The 19,619-nt window shown below is 40.2% G+C and overlaps 1 protein-coding gene across 2 annotated transcripts; it reads left to right on the forward strand.

Annotated features, from left to right (window-relative positions):
* The first annotated feature begins 632 nt into the window (after positions 1 to 632).
* On the forward strand, positions 633 to 16,675 carry LOC143123045 (myosin heavy chain, fast skeletal muscle-like). Of its 2 annotated transcripts, none has more exons than XM_076284154.1 (40): positions 633 to 668; positions 862 to 908; positions 2,559 to 2,774; positions 2,865 to 3,008; positions 3,086 to 3,242; positions 3,350 to 3,377; positions 3,514 to 3,640; positions 3,730 to 3,822; positions 4,158 to 4,221; positions 4,313 to 4,411; positions 4,507 to 4,610; positions 4,697 to 4,835; positions 5,813 to 5,931; positions 6,092 to 6,241; positions 6,335 to 6,505; positions 6,591 to 6,891; positions 6,997 to 7,064; positions 7,153 to 7,240; positions 7,326 to 7,443; positions 7,936 to 8,059; positions 8,181 to 8,317; positions 8,411 to 8,666; positions 8,778 to 9,020; positions 9,118 to 9,294; positions 9,385 to 9,530; positions 9,653 to 9,743; positions 9,818 to 10,207; positions 10,302 to 10,547; positions 10,641 to 10,837; positions 10,955 to 11,138; positions 11,222 to 11,387; positions 11,481 to 11,605; positions 11,691 to 11,999; positions 12,169 to 12,372; positions 12,481 to 12,606; positions 12,724 to 12,894; positions 12,993 to 13,097; positions 14,848 to 14,943; positions 16,333 to 16,464; positions 16,558 to 16,675. In XM_076284154.1, the coding sequence occupies exons 3-40, from the start codon at positions 2,571 to 2,573 to the stop codon at positions 16,576 to 16,578; spliced, it is 5,820 nt and encodes a 1,939-aa protein (XP_076140269.1). In that variant the 5' UTR covers positions 633 to 668; positions 862 to 908; positions 2,559 to 2,570; the 3' UTR covers positions 16,579 to 16,675. The 2 variants fall into 2 exon arrangements, with proteins under 2 accessions (XP_076140269.1, XP_076140270.1); XM_076284155.1 differs by lacking the exon at positions 633 to 668 and adding an exon at positions 714 to 761.
* Positions 16,676 to 19,619: the final 2,944 nt, after the last annotated feature.

The following is a 19,619-nucleotide window of genomic DNA, read 5'->3' on the forward strand; positions in this document are numbered from 1 at the left end:
GCACAACATTAATTATGACCCTTACTTTGAGGTTTACTGTTATACACTATACATATTATGCAAAACCCTCTTAATCCACCGGACCACTTTTCTTGTATTTTTTTTTTTTTATCTGGCTCATACTTCAGACCAGGAAGAGAGTAGTATTTAGCGAGTATTGAAGCAAAATTATTTGATTAATGTATACTACTGTATATGTGGAGAGCATTCACGCACCATCGTTATCTTATTTGTGATGGAGGTGGTGTTTAGAGGCTTTTGCATCTGAACTCTTCATATACAGTTAACATAAAATATTGGACTTTTTGGCCTTTATTATGATAGGAGTGTGAAGAAACTGACAGAAAACGAGTGGGAGAGAGAGATGGGGTGGGATCAGGAAATCCTGACTCAAAACTGGGCACTTGGTGGTACAGGCGCTGTTGCCAGTCTCGCCACAGCACCCCCCTAACACCCTCCCCCCCCCCCACACACACACACACAATTTGCTGGGGGTTTTTGTGTCCTAGTGAGGTTGAGGTAATGTTTAAATAAATCCAAACACATCAACATATCAAACACACATTGCCTTATTAGAGCTCTGCTTAGTTGACAGAATACGGCCAATATAAGGACCTGCTGGGAGTATGGGAGGGCTACAAAAGAGGCCAGGGGGGATCCAGTGCACAGTAAGTCATTCTTTGTTTTCACAGACACAGACAGGAGGTGGCTCCTCCTATTAGAGAATGTGTCATGGCAAACTCCATCTCTTAATCTCTAAAGTATGGAACTAATACACTTAAGACTGCTACACGTTATGTATTTACATTACATGTATTCCTATACTAAAATACTTGACTTTGTATGTTTTATCATTTTTAGACACTCTAACAACTGTGGAAATTGGAATCTGGTCTTGGGAGGAAAAGGTAAGTCACTACATCTGATTTATCTGAACAGCTTAACGATTAAAACAAGCTATTTGTCTTCAAGTAAACAAAATGTTTTGGGGGCATTTACTAATTATTGCTATGAACTGTGACACAGGTGTAGCTCCATTCAAGGCTTAACTTGTATTGAAATATTCAATCTTTGCAGCAAATTGTGTCCAATATGTCTACACCATTAATTACTTAATGTCCCTAGTTATGACTCTAGTGCCTACACAGATCTTGAATTTTACCATAATTCACGGATAGCTTATGCCTAAAAAGCTTCAACAGAGAAGCATCGTCAGAGTCAACACTGCAAAAAATAATATATCTTACCAAGTGTTATACTCTTATATTAAGAAAAAAAATCTAGTTAGCATTGTTTTTAGTATAAAGATACTTACTTTACATTACATTACATTACATTTGGCTGATGCATTTTTAGCCAAAGCGACTTACAACATGGTAAACAGTTTAAGTTTTAAAGCAATTCTCAACAATTTTAGGACAATTTAAAAAAAGAGTACAGTAAGAATAAGTGCATCAGTGAGTGCTGTTTTTAACAGTTACGTGTCAGTTTAAAACGGCTGGTGAGTGCTAGGATCAGCAAGACTTGTTGTAAGTGGTGCTATGAGAGGAGATGTTCTCTAAAGAGGACTTTAAAAAAATAAAAACAAGTAACACTATCTGCCAGTGGATTAAGTAATTTTATCTTAATTTAAGAATCTTATCAGGAACCGTATGTAAGAAATGTATTTCAAGTTATCATAAAATGGCCCTGATATGTCACTAGACATTAAGAAATCATGTTCATTTCAAATAGTTATATCACTGACAACAGTAGTCCGGCCAGGATATTGTCATTTAAAACTGATGTTGATGTTGTGTTTTGTCATGTCATGTTGTGTTTTGGCCTGATGCGCCACCCTCCACCTATCTACTAATCACGAAGTCAGTAGTGTTTCGGCATCCAGGTTGGCAACCTTGAGTCAGGAGGGAGGGGGAGGGGATACACCACTCTACATTAATTTGAAAGTGATTGCAGGACCAGTTTTGGCCACAATCTTACATATGGTTCCTTTAAATTAAGATAAATTTACTTAATCCACTGGCAGATAAATTTACTTGTTTTTATGTCTGAATATAAGAAGATTTTGACGTATTTTAAGTCAAATAATCTTACAAGAAAGCTCAAAGTAAGTATATTTATACTAAAAGCAATACTAATAGATTTGTTTTATCTTAATAAACTTGGTAAGATATACTTTTCTGCAGTGAATTAATATGCTCATAAATCACTTCAGTGGTTTGTACAGTATGGTGTGTTTGAATATGTGTGTATATTCAATGTGTATATTAATATGATTGTAATGGGATTATATTTCAGAAAAATAATGCCGTTTCTAAATTGTTTCCATTATTATTTAGATATCGAAAGACTGTTTTGTATGTGACTTTTTAATTAATTGTACAGTTTGAGTACCCTATTGATAAACTCCATGGCCTGGCAAACAACTGTGGTTTTCCATGATTTGTCCCCTAATGGTTGTCAACCACTTTATTTCCAGTACTGTGTCTGTACATGTCTAACTATTTAAAGCATTTTATGTTGAAAATGTCTGCTCTTCATGTTCATGATTAATACAGTAACCAGCAACCATGGGAGACGGTGAAATGGCCGTGTTTGGCAAAGCTGCCATCTACCTTCGTAAGCCTGAGAGGGAGAGAATTGAGGCCCAAAGCAGGCCCTTTGATGCAAAGACAGCTTGCTTTGTGGTTGATAAAGAGGACTTGTACATCAAGGGTACAATTAAAAAGAAGGAAGGTGGCAAATGTGTCGTTGAAACACTTGAAAAAAAGGAGGTACTTTAGCAAGGCTGTTAAAATTACATTTCCACAGAAAGTTTCTTGAATACATCTCTTTGTTAAAGCTGTTTTCTACATTTGTTTTAGGAAAGGACAGTGAAGGAAGATGAAGTCTTCCCCTTGAATCCTCCCAAATATGACAAAATTGAGGACATGGCCATGATGACCCACCTCAATGAAGCTTCTGTCCTGTATAACCTCAAAGAGCGTTATGCAGCATGGATGATCTACGTAAGCATTACACCTTTGAACTAATAAAAAAAAAACGAAAAGCTGGAAAACCAATCCTCTTTATTTCTTCATTCTAGACCTACTCTGGACTTTTCTGTGTCACTGTGAACCCCTACAAGTGGCTCCCAGTGTACGATGCAGAGGTGGTGGCTGCCTATAGAGGCAAGAAGCGTGTGGAGGCCCCACCGCACATCTTCTCTGTCTCTGACAACGCCTATCAGTTTATGCTCCAAGGTATGCTTTCAGTTTAAAGGTCAACACTGAATAATTTCGATACATAATATTTTTTATTAATTTATGTAAAATGCACCTTTCATGTAAAACTCTATTTTGCTACACAGACAGGGAGAATCAGTCAGTGCTGATCACGTAAGTGTCAATGCACGCCTTAAAACTTTTTTAGAATTTTAATAGAGGGCTAAACCTTTGCATTATCTTCTATATAATCTTTTGATACACTTTGTAATTGTGATATAGAAAACTGCAAATCTTCTGTTTAATACAGCGGAGAATCTGGTGCTGGCAAGACTGTAAACACCAAGCGTGTCATCCAGTACTTTGCAACAATTGCAGTGGCTGGTGGTGACAAGAAGAAGCAAGAGCAGCCACCAGCCAGTAGTGGAAAAATTAAGGTAAGGTCCTCCCTTGCATATTTAAAAGCTAATTATCACATAGCAACACAGACATGAACTTCAATAACAATATATCTACTGACTTGCAGGGTTCTCTTGAAGACCAGATTATTGCTGCCAACCCACTGCTGGAGGCTTATGGTAATGCCAAGACTGTGAGGAATGACAACTCTTCACGTTTCGTAAGTTTAGTTTCTCATCTTAACTCTTACTTCAGTTTTGTATTTTTTAGATAATCAACTTCTTAGGTTTTTTTTAACTCACACTTACAGTATCATGTACCCAGATTGTTATATCTGTTATATCTCATTTGAAAAACATCCTCTGATTTCTACTTAAACCACACTTTAAATTGCTTTTTGTATTAGTAGCCTAAAGGCAGTATTTATTTTTACTCTTAGGTCTATTTACTGAATGTTTATTGAATACTTGAATATTTTTCCTCACTTGTAACCTGCTTTGGTTAAAGGTGTCAGCTAAATGAATAAATCTAATGTCAAAATGTAATTTCAATCAGGGTAAATTCATCAGAATTCACTTTGGCACATCTGGAAAACTGGCTAGTGCTGATATTGAGACTTGTAAGTATAATTATCCTGCATTTATAAAATGTTTCACTATTACTGCCTTCTGTCAAATCAAAATACATACTGTACTTCCCTATGTGAATAGACCTGCTGGAGAAGTCTAGAGTGACATTCCAGCTTCCTGATGAGAGAGGCTACCACATCTTCTATCAGATGATGACCAATCACATGCCTGAGCTAGTTGGTAGGCTAACCCATTCAAACAATACTGAATGAACACATTCAATGTTGATAGCTGAAGATGTGTATGATGTTTATGGTGTGTTTTGTTCCCTACAGAAATGTCCCTCATCACAACCAACCCCTATGATTTCCCCATGTGCAGTCAGGGTCAGATCGCTGTGGCCAGCATTGATGACAAAGAGGAGTTGGTGGCCACAGATGTATGATTTACATATGTCTAGGTTCTATGGTTTCTTATTTCAGAGAATGTAGAGTATGAAAATAAGCATATCATTTATCATTTCAGACTGCCATTGACATCCTGGGTTTCACTAATGAGGAGAAAGTCACCATTTACAAGCTGACCGGTGCTGTGCTCCATCATGGCAACATGAAATTCAAGCAGAAGCAGCGTGAGGAGCAGGCTGAGCCTGATGGCAATGAGGGTAGGATACTTAAAGGAACACACCAACTTTTTGGGACTTTAGCTAACCGTATTCCCCAGAGTTAGCTAAGTCGATACATACCCTTCTCATCTCCGTGCGTGTTGTTACTAGCTTAGCACAGGTTTCTCGAAGTGGCCGGTTCCAATAGCCTACACCTCCCAATAGTGACAAAAGAACTCCAACATTTTCCTATTTGCATGCTGTGATTTGTATAGTGACAACGTGTACAAATAACAATGTCAAAGGAGACACAGCCGTTATGTAAGCGTATGTAAGCACCGCTCCTTGGGGTTTGAAGAAGTAACACCGGAACTTTTCTGGTGCGGCCTGCAAATCACTCCGCCCAAGTAGCAGTGCTTCACCTGAATGTGAAGATAGTACCAAATCTGTTGAGAGTGTCAGCTTTCAAAAGATGTATAGTATCACTATGGTGCTTTGTGATATGTTGCATAGAATTGATGTACAGTACGGGAGGAGGAGGGGGGCACTGTAACAAAACCGGTCCCGGGGTGCCTAGAGCTAACATATTACAATAATCTACTGAACTTCTGTCAGTTCTTCAAGTTTAAATTAGTCTTGTTTATTGTACTATTTTTACTATGTATAATTTATATATCAACATATAACTTTTCCTCGTCTCATAGTAATTAATTTATTATATTTATTACCCACATCAAAAACCTCTGTTGTTTGTGTTGCACATAGTCTTTAAGCTACACTTTCTTTTGGTTTAGAAAGATAAGATAAATGTGGACAATGTTTTGCCTGAAGAAGACCCAGCAGGGTCGAAACTTTACCTTTGTACATTACATAATATGGGAGTCTAAGTGTTGCGGACATTATATATTTTTTTCATGAATGTGGACAAACCTGCATTAAATGCGGTCCCAAATTTGTTTGGATTGTGGAGCATGAAATTGTTTTCCAAGCTATACATTTTGAATCCCTACAATGCTTCACTGTTGCACTGTTTTTAGAAGCTGACAAAGTCGCTTATCTCCTGGGCCTGAACTCTGCTGACATGCTAAAGGCTTTGTGCTACCCAAGAGTGAAAGTCGGAAATGAATATGTCACTAAGGGTCAGACTGTGCCACAGGTATTATTTTAGTCACTAAAAAGTTCACTTAAGATGACAAACCACTTGGCAGTATTTGGACAAAATTACTAGTAGTAAAATGACCTGCTTTTATCCTATAAGCATTTTACTTTTTGGTCTCTGAGCATAGGATGACCATTGCTTGAATATTCTTTTTCAGGTCAATAACTCAGTTGCAGCCTTGTCCAAGTCCATCTATGAGAGGATGTTCTTGTGGATGGTCATCCGTATAAACCAGATGTTGGATACTAAACAGCCAAGGCAGTTCTATATCGGTGTGCTGGATATTGCTGGCTTTGAGATTTTTGATGTAAGCATAAGTTAACACCATTTTCACTCACACCACAATGTGGTATAACTTCAGTAGGGGACATTTATATTACAATCTATTTTTCAATCACAGTACAACAGCATGGAACAGCTATGCATCAACTTCACCAATGAGAAACTGCAACAGTTTTTCAACCACCACATGTTTGTTCTGGAGCAAGAGGAATACAAGAAAGAGGGCATTGATTGGGAGTTCATTGACTTCGGCATGGACTTAGCCGCTTGCATTGAGCTCATTGAGAAGGTCAGTTTCAATCAGTCAAATGACCCAAGTGCTAGATTTGTATTGTTTTATAATATCCAATTTTAAAACTAAGCTCATCCAATAGCCTATGGGAATCTTTGCCATCCTTGAAGAGGAGTGCATGTTCCCCAAGGCCTCTGACACCACTTTCAAGAACAAGCTGTATGACCAGCATCTTGGCAAAACTAAGGCCTTTGAGAAGCCCAAGCCTGCCAAAGGCAAAGCAGAAGCCCACTTCTCCCTGGTGCACTATGCTGGCACTGTGGACTACAATGTTACTGGGTGGCTGGACAAGAACAAGGATCCACTGAACGATTCTGTTGTGCAGCTGTACCAGAAGTCAGGAGTAAAACTCCTACCTACCTTGTACCCACCTGTTGTTGAGGGTAAAAAAACCTATACCAGTCTATAAGCTAATGCTACAAATATCCCGTGTATGAATTTCTATATATGTAACTCAATTACTGAATCCATCATTTGTATTTCAACAGAGGCTGCTGGTAGTAAGCAGAAGAAGAAGAAGGGTGGCTCCATGCAGACTGTGTCATCACAGTTCAGGGTATGTATATAAAACCAAAAAACAAACAAATCAATCATCTAATCAAGAAAGATGAGGGGATTTTTTGATTGCATTCTTATCTCAACAGGAGAACTTGGGCAAACTGATGACCAACTTGAGGAGCACCCATCCCCACTTTGTGCGTTGTCTGATTCCAAATGAAATTAAGAAACCAGGTAGAGAGCTTTTGATGATGAAATAGCTTTTCATTATTCTTCACCTTGTATTTTCCTTGAAAAATACAAATATCTATATTTGCAGGTCTTATGCAGAACTTCCTGGTCATCCATCAGCTCAGGTGTAATGGTGTACTGGAGGGTATCCGAATCTGCAGAAAGGGTTTCCCAAGCAGAATCCTATATGGTGACTTTAAGCAGAGGTGAACTGAGAAAGCCAATAAAGCATTACAGATATTCAATAGATAGATAGATAGATAGATAGATACTTTATTGATTCCCAGGGGAAATTCAAGGTCTCAGTAGCATACAGACAACACACACACATTCACTAACAGCAGAAAAAGTAATTAAAGTATATAATATAGGCCCCAGCAGTGGTGCAACTGGCTGGGGCACCTGCACCGTACGCCGGCGACCCGGGTTCGATTCCCGCCCCGTGGTCCTTCCCGGATCCTACCCCTGCTCTCTCTCCCATTCACTTCCTGTCACTCTCAACTGTCACTATCATTAAAGGCATAAAAAGGCCAAAAAAATATACTTAAAAAAAAAAAAGTATATAATATAAAAACACAACTAAGCAATAAGGACAGTGGAAGATAAAGAATATACTAAATATAATAAAATAAAATACAATACTGCATTTAGAGAGGAAAAAGTAATAATGTATATGGACATGCATTTATTCTATCTAGATACAAAGTGCTAAATGCCAGTGTCATCCCCGAGGGTCAGTTCATTGATAACAAGAAGGCTGCTGAGAAGCTCTTGGGATCCATTGATGTTGATCATACCCAGTACAAATTTGGACACACAAAGGTAGAGAAGTGTCATGTAATCTATTATCTGACTATCATATGTACAGGAGCAACAAGAGCACAGGGAACTAGAGCACATTTTCTGTGTGAGATTAATGCTTATATTGTCATTCATCCCTCAGGTGTTTTTCAAAGCTGGTCTGCTGGGTACCCTTGAGGAAATGCGAGATGAGAAACTGGCCACCCTGGTCACAATGACTCAGGCTCTCTGCCGCGCATACCTGATGAGGAGGGAGTTTGTGAAGATGATGGAAAGGAGGTAATTGTTTTCAATTAAAAGTATTCAACAATTGGAAGTATGAGTATTTATTTTCAAGGACAAATGATTTCACAAACAGTTGTTCTTGTTTAGAGAATCTATCTTCACCATCCAGTACAATATCCGCTCATTCATGAATGTCAAGACTTGGCCATGGATGAAGGTGTACTACAAGGTCAAGCCTCTGCTGAAGAGTGCTGAAACTGAGAAGGAGCTAGCCAACATGAAAGAGAACTATGATAAACTCAAAGAAAACTGTGCAAAGGCAGAGGCCAGGAAGAAGGAGCTGGAGGAGAAGATGGTGGCTCTGGTTCAAGAGAGGAATGACCTGGCACTGCAAGTGGCATCTGTAGGTCTATACTGTACAATTTCAATATTCACTTTCATACGAATACCCAGTCTCAGCATTGTGTTTTCAAAACAAATCAGATGTCATGTTTACATCTTATATTTACAATAGGGATCTGAGGGTCTCAATGATGCTGAGGAGAGGTGTGAGGGTCTTATCAAAAGTAAGATCCAGCTCGAAGCCAAAGTCAAAGAAACAACAGAGAGACTGGAGGATGAAGAGGAAATCAATGCTGAGCTGACTGCCAAGAAGAGGAAACTGGAGGATGAGTGCTCTGAGCTCAAGAAGGACATTGATGATCTGGAGCTGACCTTGGCCAAAGTGGAGAAGGAGAAACATGCCACTGAGAACAAGGTTGGAAATTATAAAGGGCCGACCAATGTAATCTGTAAAAAATAAAGCATCTACAGTAAGTTACACTGTTTACTAATGTTAAACTTTCCCCGTGCAGGTCAAGAACCTAACTGAAGAGATGGCCTCTCAGGATGAATCCATTGCTAAGCTGACAAAGGAGAAGAAAGCCCTCCAAGAGGCCCACCAGCAGACCCTTGATGATCTTCAAGCAGAGGAAGACAAAGTCAACACTCTGACCAAATCAAAGTCTAAGCTTGAACAGCAAGTGGATGATGTAAATTCTTAATCTATAGTCTATAATATGAATCTAGAGTATAAACAATCAATATTTCCCACATACTAACTTCACATTTCAAATTGTCAGCTTGAGGGTTCCCTGGAGCAAGAAAAGAAACTCCGTATGGACCTTGAGAGATCAAAGAGAAAGCTTGAGGGTGACCTGAAGCTAACCCAGGAGTCCATCATGGATCTGGAGAATGACAAGCAGCAGTCTAATGAGAAGATAAAGAAGTAAAGGCCTTATCTATTGCAAAATGTTACCGTTCAATTCCTACTGTATGTATGCAGCCAACTTCAGAAATTATTCTTCCTTTATCTATTATCTTCCTTTTCTTTACTCTTTTTTCAATCAGAAAGGACTTTGAAACAAGTCAACTTCTAAGTAAGATTGAAGATGAACAATCACTGGGTGCTCAGCTGCAGAAGAAGATCAAGGAGCTTCAGGTTTGATTATTCTCTATCAACTAAAACTCTGAGCTTGTTTGCAGGTTTTTGTCTTACATTTTTCCCCTCAAAAGGCCCGAATTGAGGAACTGGAGGAAGAGATTGAGTCTGAACGTGCAGCTAGAGCCAAGGTTGAGAAGCAGAGAGCTGATCTCTCCAGGGAACTTGAGGAGATCAGTGAGAGGCTTGAGGAGGCTGGTGGTGCCACTGCTGCTCAAATTGAGATGAACAAGAAGCGTGAGGCTGAGTTCCAGAAGCTGCGTCGTGACCTTGAGGAGTCCACCCTGCAGCATGAAGCCACTGCGTCAGCTCTCCGCAAGAAGCAGGCCGACAGCGTGGCTGAGCTGGGAGAGCAGCTTGACAACCTCCAACGTGTCAAGCAGAAGCTTGAGAAGGAGAAGAGTGAATACAAGATGGAAATTGATGATCTCGCCAGCAACATGGAGGCTGTTGCTAAAGCTAAGGTTGATGATATTTACCTCCATGTTATCTTTTAAACAAACCAACTTCCAATAATTTGGTTAACTTTTTGCTACTAACGGACATTTTGTTAAACAGACAAATCTGGAGAAGATGTGCCGCACCCTTGAGGACCAACTCAGTGAAACCAAGTCCAAGAGTGATGAGGCTGGTCGTCAGGTCAATGACCTCAGTGCTCAGAGAGCAAGACTTCAGACTGAAAATGGTGAGCTTGGTCGCCAGGTCGAGGAGAAAGATGCTCTTGTGTCTCAGCTGACCAGAAGCAAGCAGGCCTTCACTCAGCAAGTTGAGGAGCTGAAGAGACTGAATGAAGAGGAAGTCAAGGTACTGATACCTGTGCACAAAATGAAGAAATTGGATTACATAGATCAAATTATGTGAAAAACGTTATTAATACCCATACTTGTTAACAAGTAGGCCAAGAATGCCCTGGCCCATGCTGTTCAGTCTGCACGGCATGACTGCGACCTCCTGAGGGAGCAGTTTGAGGAAGAGCAGGAGGCTAAAGCTGAACTGCAGCGTGGCATGTCCAAGGCCAACAGCGAGGTTGCTCAGTGGAGGACTAAGTACGAAACTGATGCCATCCAGCGCACTGAGGAGCTTGAGGAGTCCAAGTATGTGCTAAAGATGGCAAAAAGTGAATTTATATATGGATATTGACCACTAAAACGTTCTATTTTCTTGGGGGCAAAACCATAATGTCCTCTGAAATCTTGTGCTTTTTCTTACAGAAAAAAGCTTGCCCAGCGTCTTCAGGAGGCTGAGGAGCAAATCCAGGCTGTCAACTCCAAATGTGCCTCTCTGGATAAGACCAAGCAGAGACTCCAAGGTGAGGTTGAGGACCTCATGATTGATGTGGAGAGAGCCAATGCTCTAGCTGCCAATCTTGACAAGAAGCAAAGAAACTTTGACAAGGTAATACCTCCAAAACATCATTCAGATATGGAATGTAGGTAAAATGAACAAATAAGCCTCACAACAAAAACTGTTTCTAAAAGGTCCTGGCAGAATGGAAGCAGAAGTACGAGGAGGGTCAGGCAGAGTTGGAGGGTGCCCAGAAAGAAACTCGTTCTCTCAGCACTGAGCTGTTCAAGATAAAGAACTCCTATGAGGAGTCTCTTGACCACCTTGAGACCCTGAAGAGGGAGAACAAGAATTTGCAACGTGAGTCAAAATAACCCAATACGTATCCAACTCAAAACATATTTTTAAACTTCCATATAATATGTTTACTGTAATATAACTACATATTTGCAGAAGAGATATCTGACCTGTCTGAGCAACTTGGAGAGACTGGAAAGAGCATCCATGAGCTGGAGAAGGCCAAGAAGACTGTAGAGACTGAGAAGTCGGAGATCCAGACAGCCCTCGAAGAGGCTGAGGTAGAAACTCAGATGGGCTTTACTACACAGTGAGAATTGTAAATTATGTTCTTTATATTTTACAATTCTTAATTTTGCTATTTAGGGAAGTCTTGAGCATGAGGAGTCCAAGATTCTTCGTGTCCAACTTGAACTCAACCAGATCAAGGGTGAGGTTGACAGGAAGCTTGCAGAAAAGGATGAGGAGATGGAGCAGATCAAGAGGAACAGCCAGAGGGTGATTGAGTCCATGCAGAGCACTCTGGACTCTGAAATCAGGAGCAGAAATGATGCCCTAAGAATCAAGAAGAAGATGGAGGGAGACCTCAATGAGATGGAGATTCAGTTGAGTCATGCTAACCGCCAGGCTGCTGAGTCCCAGAAACAACTGAGAAATGTGCAAGGTCAACTCAAGGTCAGTTATAGAATAAAATATTACAAGAATCCTGTGTGATTTTATCTATCCATCATTACTACTCGATTGATAGTAGAAGTTTCTCCAAAAAACAACAACATAAGATTTCATCCAAACTGTCTCTTGGTAGCATGACATCTTTTTTGTCATTCCATGTTTTTATTATTAGGATGCCCAGCTGCACCTTGATGATGCTGTCAGAGGACAAGAAGACATGAAGGAGCAGGTTGCCATGGTGGAGCGCAGGAACACCCTAATGATGGCTGAGATTGAGGAGCTCAGAGTTGCTCTGGAGCAGACGGAGAGAGGCCGCAAAGTGGCCGAACAGGAGCTGGTTGATGCCAGTGAGCGCGTTGGCCTCCTGCACTCTCAGGTAGAGACATATTTTTTCTCACAAAAGAGAATAATTTCAATCATATCCCCAGTTCTTTCAAAAGATTTTTCACCATTTAACATATTTGAAATTATTTCTGAATGTTAGAACACAAGTCTGATTAACACCAAGAAGAAGCTTGAGGCTGACTTGGTTCAGATCCAAGGTGAGGTTGATGACATTGTCCAGGAGGCTAGAAATGCTGAGGACAAGGCCAAGAAAGCCATCACTGATGTAAGTGATATTTATGAAGTGATATTTTTTCTAAATTCATCCCTAATGTATTAAGTATATGAACATTAAGAAAGTGTTTTCATGCAACCTTCCATAAACAATCATGCTGTCATCTAGGCTGCCATGATGGCAGAGGAGTTGAAGAAAGAGCAGGACACCAGTTCTCATCTGGAGAGGATGAAGAAGAACCTGGAGGTCACTGTGAAGGATCTGCAGCACCGCCTGGATGAGGCTGAGAATCTGGCCATGAAGGGTGGCAAGAAACAGCTCCAGAAACTGGAGTCCAGGGTAAGTGACTAAATTTGGATGAGAAGAAAATTGTTTTTAAAGAACGCAATGAATAAAATGAAGACATTGTCCGAAATGAAAATGTTGTTTATATAAAGGTCCGTGAGTTGGAATCTGAAATTGAGGCTGAACAGAGACGTGGTGCTGATGCTGTCAAGGGAGTTCGCAAATACGAGAGGAGAGTGAAGGAGCTCACCTACCAGGTACAAAGTTTATTTAACCACAATGGAACAACATTTAATTTAACTCAAGGAATACAATGACTGACAGATTGTAGTGCTGGGCGGTATACCGGTTCACACCGTATACCGGTGTATATTTTCGTTATGATATGAATTTTTAATATACCGCCATACCGGTGTATTTTATTACACAATGTTTGGAACGCTGCGCCGCGCGACAGTGTTTCAGACGGGACTTTTTTCACACGCACGCATGGAGCCACTGCGAGGCATAGTGAGGGTAAACACAAAACACCTTAAGTTTTTCCCCTGAAGAATGACCCTTAAGGCTTAATTTCTCCTTAGGTAAGGGTTTATTTAAGGGTGTTGCACAGAATACCTTAAATTGTTTCTTTAGTTAAGGAAAAACGTTAAGGGATACTGCATTGAAAGGGATTTACCGTCACGAAAATTCTATTGAGATTGTTCAACAGCTGTAACTAGCTGGCTAGGTGATGTTAGTTAGCAACCCACCGAACACAGTGAAGTTTAATGTTCTTATCATTCATCTCACCTTAAGAATATTCACTGAAATTATCCAGGTAGCAAGTAAAGCATGTTATAGACATGCACTGAGCAATACTAGCTGGCTAGTTAGAAATGATCCTGACTGTCATCAGTGCTCCAAAATGAACTTTTTTGTTAATGTTTTGCCTAGCGAACCGAACCGAAGCTCATGGCAAGCTAACACAGTGTTTTTCAACCACTGTGCCGGGGCACACTAGTGTGCCGTGAGAGATCATCAGGTGTGCCGCAGAAAATTACCCAAATGTCACTCACTGGTCCAGAAAAGCAACTGTTGCATCAAAGAATTTATAACCACATGCTCTCATTGATTGTATGATTGCACTATTTGTGGTATGCAGGCATTGTACAACGGGGGCCCCATATCCAGTATTCACAGAATCATCACATATCCAGTTCATAACAACAATTAAATTAGATATAGTCACCTACAAATGAAACAGAGGGCGCTTGTTTCATTGAGCAGGTCTTGCATAGAAGCCATAATAAGGCCATATCTGTGTATTATTTGAAATGTTAGGTATGTTATGGTATTTTTATTTTTTCTTTACACAGGATGTTAGTGTGCCGTGGGACATTTTAAGTGTCAAAAGTGTGCCGTGGCACAAAAAAGGTTGAAAAACACTGAGCTAACAAGACATCCACATCCACATGAAGTTAACGTTAGCCTACCACTAACGTCATATAAACCACACAATAACATTAAGGCATGTTTCTGATAGGCCTATTTGACAGAGTAAGCATATTAGCAGAGAGGTTTTATTTTAAATTGTATAATTTTCAAAAAAGTATAATTGCAAGTTGCACTACTTTTTGTATTGGTTTTATACAAGATTTTTGTGAAATTTGCACAGTAAAAGTTTTGTATTTTGACAGCAATTGTCTTTGCATTCTGATTAGATTCTTCATTAGAATCATGAGTGGCTCTTTGTAAACAGCATCATTTTCTGGGGCCATGCAAAACTGCATTAGCCTACCACTAGTGTGGAGTTATTTTACATCATGACAGTAAAATAGACCATCCTATTCCTTAGTCAATGTACTGCAGCAATTCCTCTCTCAACCTGTAGAAAATGCTGTGAACATCTGATTATGCATGACAAAAAAATACCGTCATATACCGTGAAACCGTAAGAATTTTGAAAAATACCATGATATACATTTTTGGTCATACCGCCCAGCACTAACAGATTGTTTTTCTTTTCAGACTGAGGAGGACAAGAAGAATGTTACCAGACTGCAGGACCTGGTTGACAAGCTGCAGCTGAAGGTCAAAGCCTACAAGAGGCAGGCTGAGGAAGCTGTAAGTAGCTTCTTATATTGCCTATAGGGGTGTAAGAAAGTATCCATGAAATTGAATATCGCAACATTTTATTAGACAATACTGTATCGATTTTCAAAAACATAATATCGATATATTATATTATTAATATTATTATAATATTATAATATTATTATTATTATTATTATTAATAGTTTACATGCAAGCACTTATTTTTGTTTCGTTTGTTATCGACATTTGCAGAACTGTACTGTATAGTGTACTGAATTGTTTGTCTGAAGCAAACTTCCTTTACTTACATTTTAGGCGTATGATGGTGTCTTCTTTATAATTAAGTTTTTCTATATTTCTAAAGTGTGTTTTTCTACACTTCTGCTTGGAAGAGTCTTGCGCTTGGGTCCTCCTGCCTAAAACCTGACAGTACAAACCGACAAAGGACAGAGGAACAGGGGGGTAGAAATACACAGACTAATTAACAGAAAGACAGAGGACTGGATGAGACCAACAAGACAATAACAGGGAGCAGGTGCAAGCATAAATGGAGGGAAACTAACCAGACAGGAAGTACAGGTTGGGCCGTCGCCCAAGGCCTCGCGTCTGATGGGCCTCGCGCCTGGCCGAAGACGGCATTAAGCGTTAAGCTTCATTAACGCCTATTTTAAGCAAAAAGCTTAACGTGGCTTAATGTCCTAAAACAATGATCAGTGATCACCAAATTGCTCTCATATTGTTCCTCATAATCACTAAGAACCTTCAAAAAAATTAGCATGAAGTCATATTAGGCCTATGAACTTTAGGCTACCTGACGTGACAGCATGTTTCTTCAATCTCCTTCACTGACGCCTATGGAAAAGGCTTAACGGGCTTAATGTCCCAAAACAACGATCAATGATAATCAAATTTCTCTCTCATATTGCTCCTCATAACTACTGAAAACTGCCTGAAGTTTTTTTTTTCTTTTTGAGCAATTCCGAATCCCAGGACAGTAAACTACGTGTAAAGTAGGCTATCGCATGATTTCATGGCCGTAAGTGAAAAGAGCCTCGCACCCGTCAAGTTCGCACAAGGCCTCACACCCCCCTTGCGACGGACTGTCAGCAGGGAACCAGTATAGTGCATTTTGACCAACATGACATTAGCCATTGAAAATTCAAAAAACAGCAGACATTTGTACAAAATCAGGTGCATGGATGTACTCAAACATTGCTATTTGTTCAAAATGGGGAGAAACTGCCTAACTGCAATGATGTGCACAAGTGATAATATGATATGGAGTTTGAACAAACAATTTTGAGAATTACCATTCTGATCTGAGAAATGTGCCAAAGCAACAGAGGAAAAACAGTAAAACAAAAACTGTTAGCTTCAAAACAGAAGCCTCTGAACTCAAACATATTTGCTCATTATTAGGAGGAGCAATCCAACTCCCACCTGTCTAAGTTCAGGAAGGTTCAGCATGAGCTGGAGGAGGCTGAGGAGCGTGCTGACATTGCTGAATCCCAGGTCAACAAAATGAGAGCCAAGAGCCGTGATTCTGGAAGGGTAAATCACATTTACCATATTTTATTATAAGCCATCATATGTTCATATTTCATACATTCAATTCCATTACATTTCTCAATTTCTCTTTCTTAGGGCAAGGAGGCTGCAGAGTAAATCCTGTGAAATCTTCTGACTAGTCACTCAGATGGATTAATATCCTGATTACTGTGGCTATTCTGTAACGATACATAATAAAAGTCTCTTCAGAATATATGAGTATATTGTTTTTAATGACAATCAGAATAATATGCTTATATTTGTAACATGTTTTGACTTCTCTAGTTGCATTTAAAATCACTTTAAGATTTATTGGTCTACGGAAACTGACTTGTCGGAAAGATGAAAGATGCTTTCTAGCTATCTGAAGGGAACACAATACTTTTACATTTTGGCATGCTCGACACATACAGCCACTGACAAAAGTATTGTCACCCCTTTAGAAATTTTGTTGCAAAATACACACAGTTTTGGAGTTTTTTTATTTTGAGAAAACACAACTGAAACAACAATTGGTTTCCCCAAATTCATCACAAAATATCACCAAAATGCTGCGGGAAGTGAATACTGTCAAACTGACACGGTCAAAGAATCACCTAGTTATGACCGCCGCGCAGCATGGCCAATTTTCCGTCAAGGATTCCAGGGACACTGAAAGCCCCACAAGAATAGCATGGAACCATTGTTTTTCGTTTTGATCTGTAGCCCCCCCGCTGGACTGGACCCCCGAAAGGAGGGTAGGGCGGATACAGTTTTCTGTGAATATCTCGAGAACCGTAGGGCCTAGGAGGACCACCTTTTTTTGTATGTTGGTCTTAAGGGGTCATGTCAACCCATCCCATTACCACTCAATTCATGTATAGCGCCACCTAGTTAAAAATTAAAAAGCAAAACATTAGGTGTTGTAATCACAATATCTCTGGCTGACATGGTCAAACTGCACGAAATTGAAAGTGTAGGATCATTATGACACCCTCTGAATGCATGCCAAGTTTTGTGGACTTTCGTTCATGGGGTCCATACAATAAATTAATTTATGACCGTACACCAACAGAGTTTTCTATGAATATCTTGAGAACCGTAGGGCCTAGGATGACCAATTTTTTGTGTATGTTTGCCTCCCGGGGTCATGTTAACCCATTCCATATGTACACATGTGCATAAACAGATATTCACACACGCATTCACAGTAATCATACGTATGACACATACACAGACAGTAGGCATATGTACGCATGCATGCACATGCACACACACAGGCACACACACAGGCACACCCACAAGCAGTGTTCGAATTACCATAGGGCCCGGTAGTGCCCAGCCCCCTTAGTTCTGGCCAGGGCACTACTAGTTCTGCTCGAAATCACTGTCAGAGGGGGCCCACTCATTCATTGTCAAGTTGCTAACCCGTAACTATGATAATCTACATTTTCCCGTTGGTTGCAATGTGTATTCCCCCGCCGCCCCCCCCCCCCCCCAGACTGCAGGGGCACTGCTGCGCATAATAGCCCCCTGTCCTGTCAGATCTTATTAATTTTGCTAGAGCATTGTTAGCGATTGAACAATTAGCAGCAGTGGAAAAAGTTAAAAGCAATGTAGCCTATAATTTAATTAGAATTAGATATTAGAAAATTAGAAAATTGTTACAACACGTTTTTACCTACTTCGGCAGAATGCGAGAGAGGATTCTCTGCGCTTAATGACATTGATGACAAAGCCAGAAATCGTTTAAGGGAGCGCAGCTTAAATGCGCTTCTTTTTCTGAGCATCAATGCGCCTCCCCTGGTCCAGTTCAACCCTAAGCCATTCGTGAAATCATGGCTCAAGGCTGGGCATCATCCATCAACTGTGTGGAAAACGGGAAAAAATGCCCAGAAAGAGACCAATAGGCCACTTTGGGACTATCTCCAGTAGGTTTATCCGAGATGTGATAAAGACAGCTGTTTTGTGTTAACTTTCAGTTTTTTCAGTTGTGCGATGTTTAGTTGTGCACGTAAAATATTTGACAATTAGCTCTGCTCAGATTCATTTTTGACAATAGCCTTTGTTATTAGGCTGAATTTCATAATGTCATAGATTTCATCTTAATAAACTGGCTACCCTGCTTATTATAATCTATTGGATGTTGAATCTGCTCAGATTCAGTTTTGACGATAGCCTTTGTTATTAGGCTGAATTTCATAATGTCATAGATTTCATTTTAATAAACTGGCTACCCTGCTTATTTTAATCTATTGGATGATGAATCCCCCCCCCCCCCCAGGCTCGGACTGGTAATCTGTACAACCGGGCAAATGCCCGGTGGGCCGGTCCACATGTGGGCCGGTGACCTCCGGGATTTTTTTTTTTTTTTAAAGTTATTTAGCCTATTTGCGACCCGTCATGTAGGCATAGTGCATAGGCCTAGCCTATAAATGCAGTTGCATCCATTTGGCTTGGGGGGTCTTCATGACCGGTTCAGTGTGTGTTACGATCGCGCCCCCCTGCCCCACCCCTCAAGTGGATTTGTCCAAGCAGCCACTAGGTTTGTGGGGAAATATAGCCTACGAGTGCATGGTAGCCTAGTAGGTGCCCTCCGCTGGCTGGTGTTCACATCACAGTTTAACCGTAAACAGCAACCAGAGGTCTAGTTTTATTCCATAAATATATTGTTTTTATAGACGTTAGTTGCACGCGCTACCAAGAGCTTCCATTTACTGCACCATGTAGGCTACTGTAGTGCGGTTCTGTCAACATAAAAAAAACTACGGGTAGTCTACAATTTTCGCACAACTTGGTGGAAAAGTGTAGCACAGGTTAAAGAAAATCCATTCATTTTTGGAGTTGATTCTACTCAAAAGGAACTTCAAAGTATTTCCCATATAGTAGGCCTAGCCTAACTTGGAAAGTGGAAGTCTCTCCACCGAGTGTAGGCTAGGCCCTACATTAGATGCACAATCAATCGCGAGTCGATGCAGGTAAAAAGTAGGCCATCAACTTAGGTTAGTAACGAAGGTAGCCTAATTTTGCAAAATGTGATGACGGCACACAAACTTGGGCAAAAACGTTTAGTAGGCTATAGGCTACTTGTGGTGATAGCCAACAGTTAATGTGAATCGCGGACTATAACCAAAGTAAAGGAGATTTGCACCAAATTAAGTTAATTAAATTAAGGCCCT

Source organism: Alosa pseudoharengus, unplaced genomic scaffold (assembly GCF_046254945.1).
Source record: "Alosa pseudoharengus isolate Yale_2024_CS ecotype anadromous, Long Island Sound unplaced genomic scaffold, YU_APseudo_1.1 YU_APseudo_1.1_scf_14, whole genome shotgun sequence".
Classification (NCBI taxonomy): Eukaryota; Metazoa; Chordata; class Actinopteri; order Clupeiformes; family Clupeidae; genus Alosa; species Alosa pseudoharengus.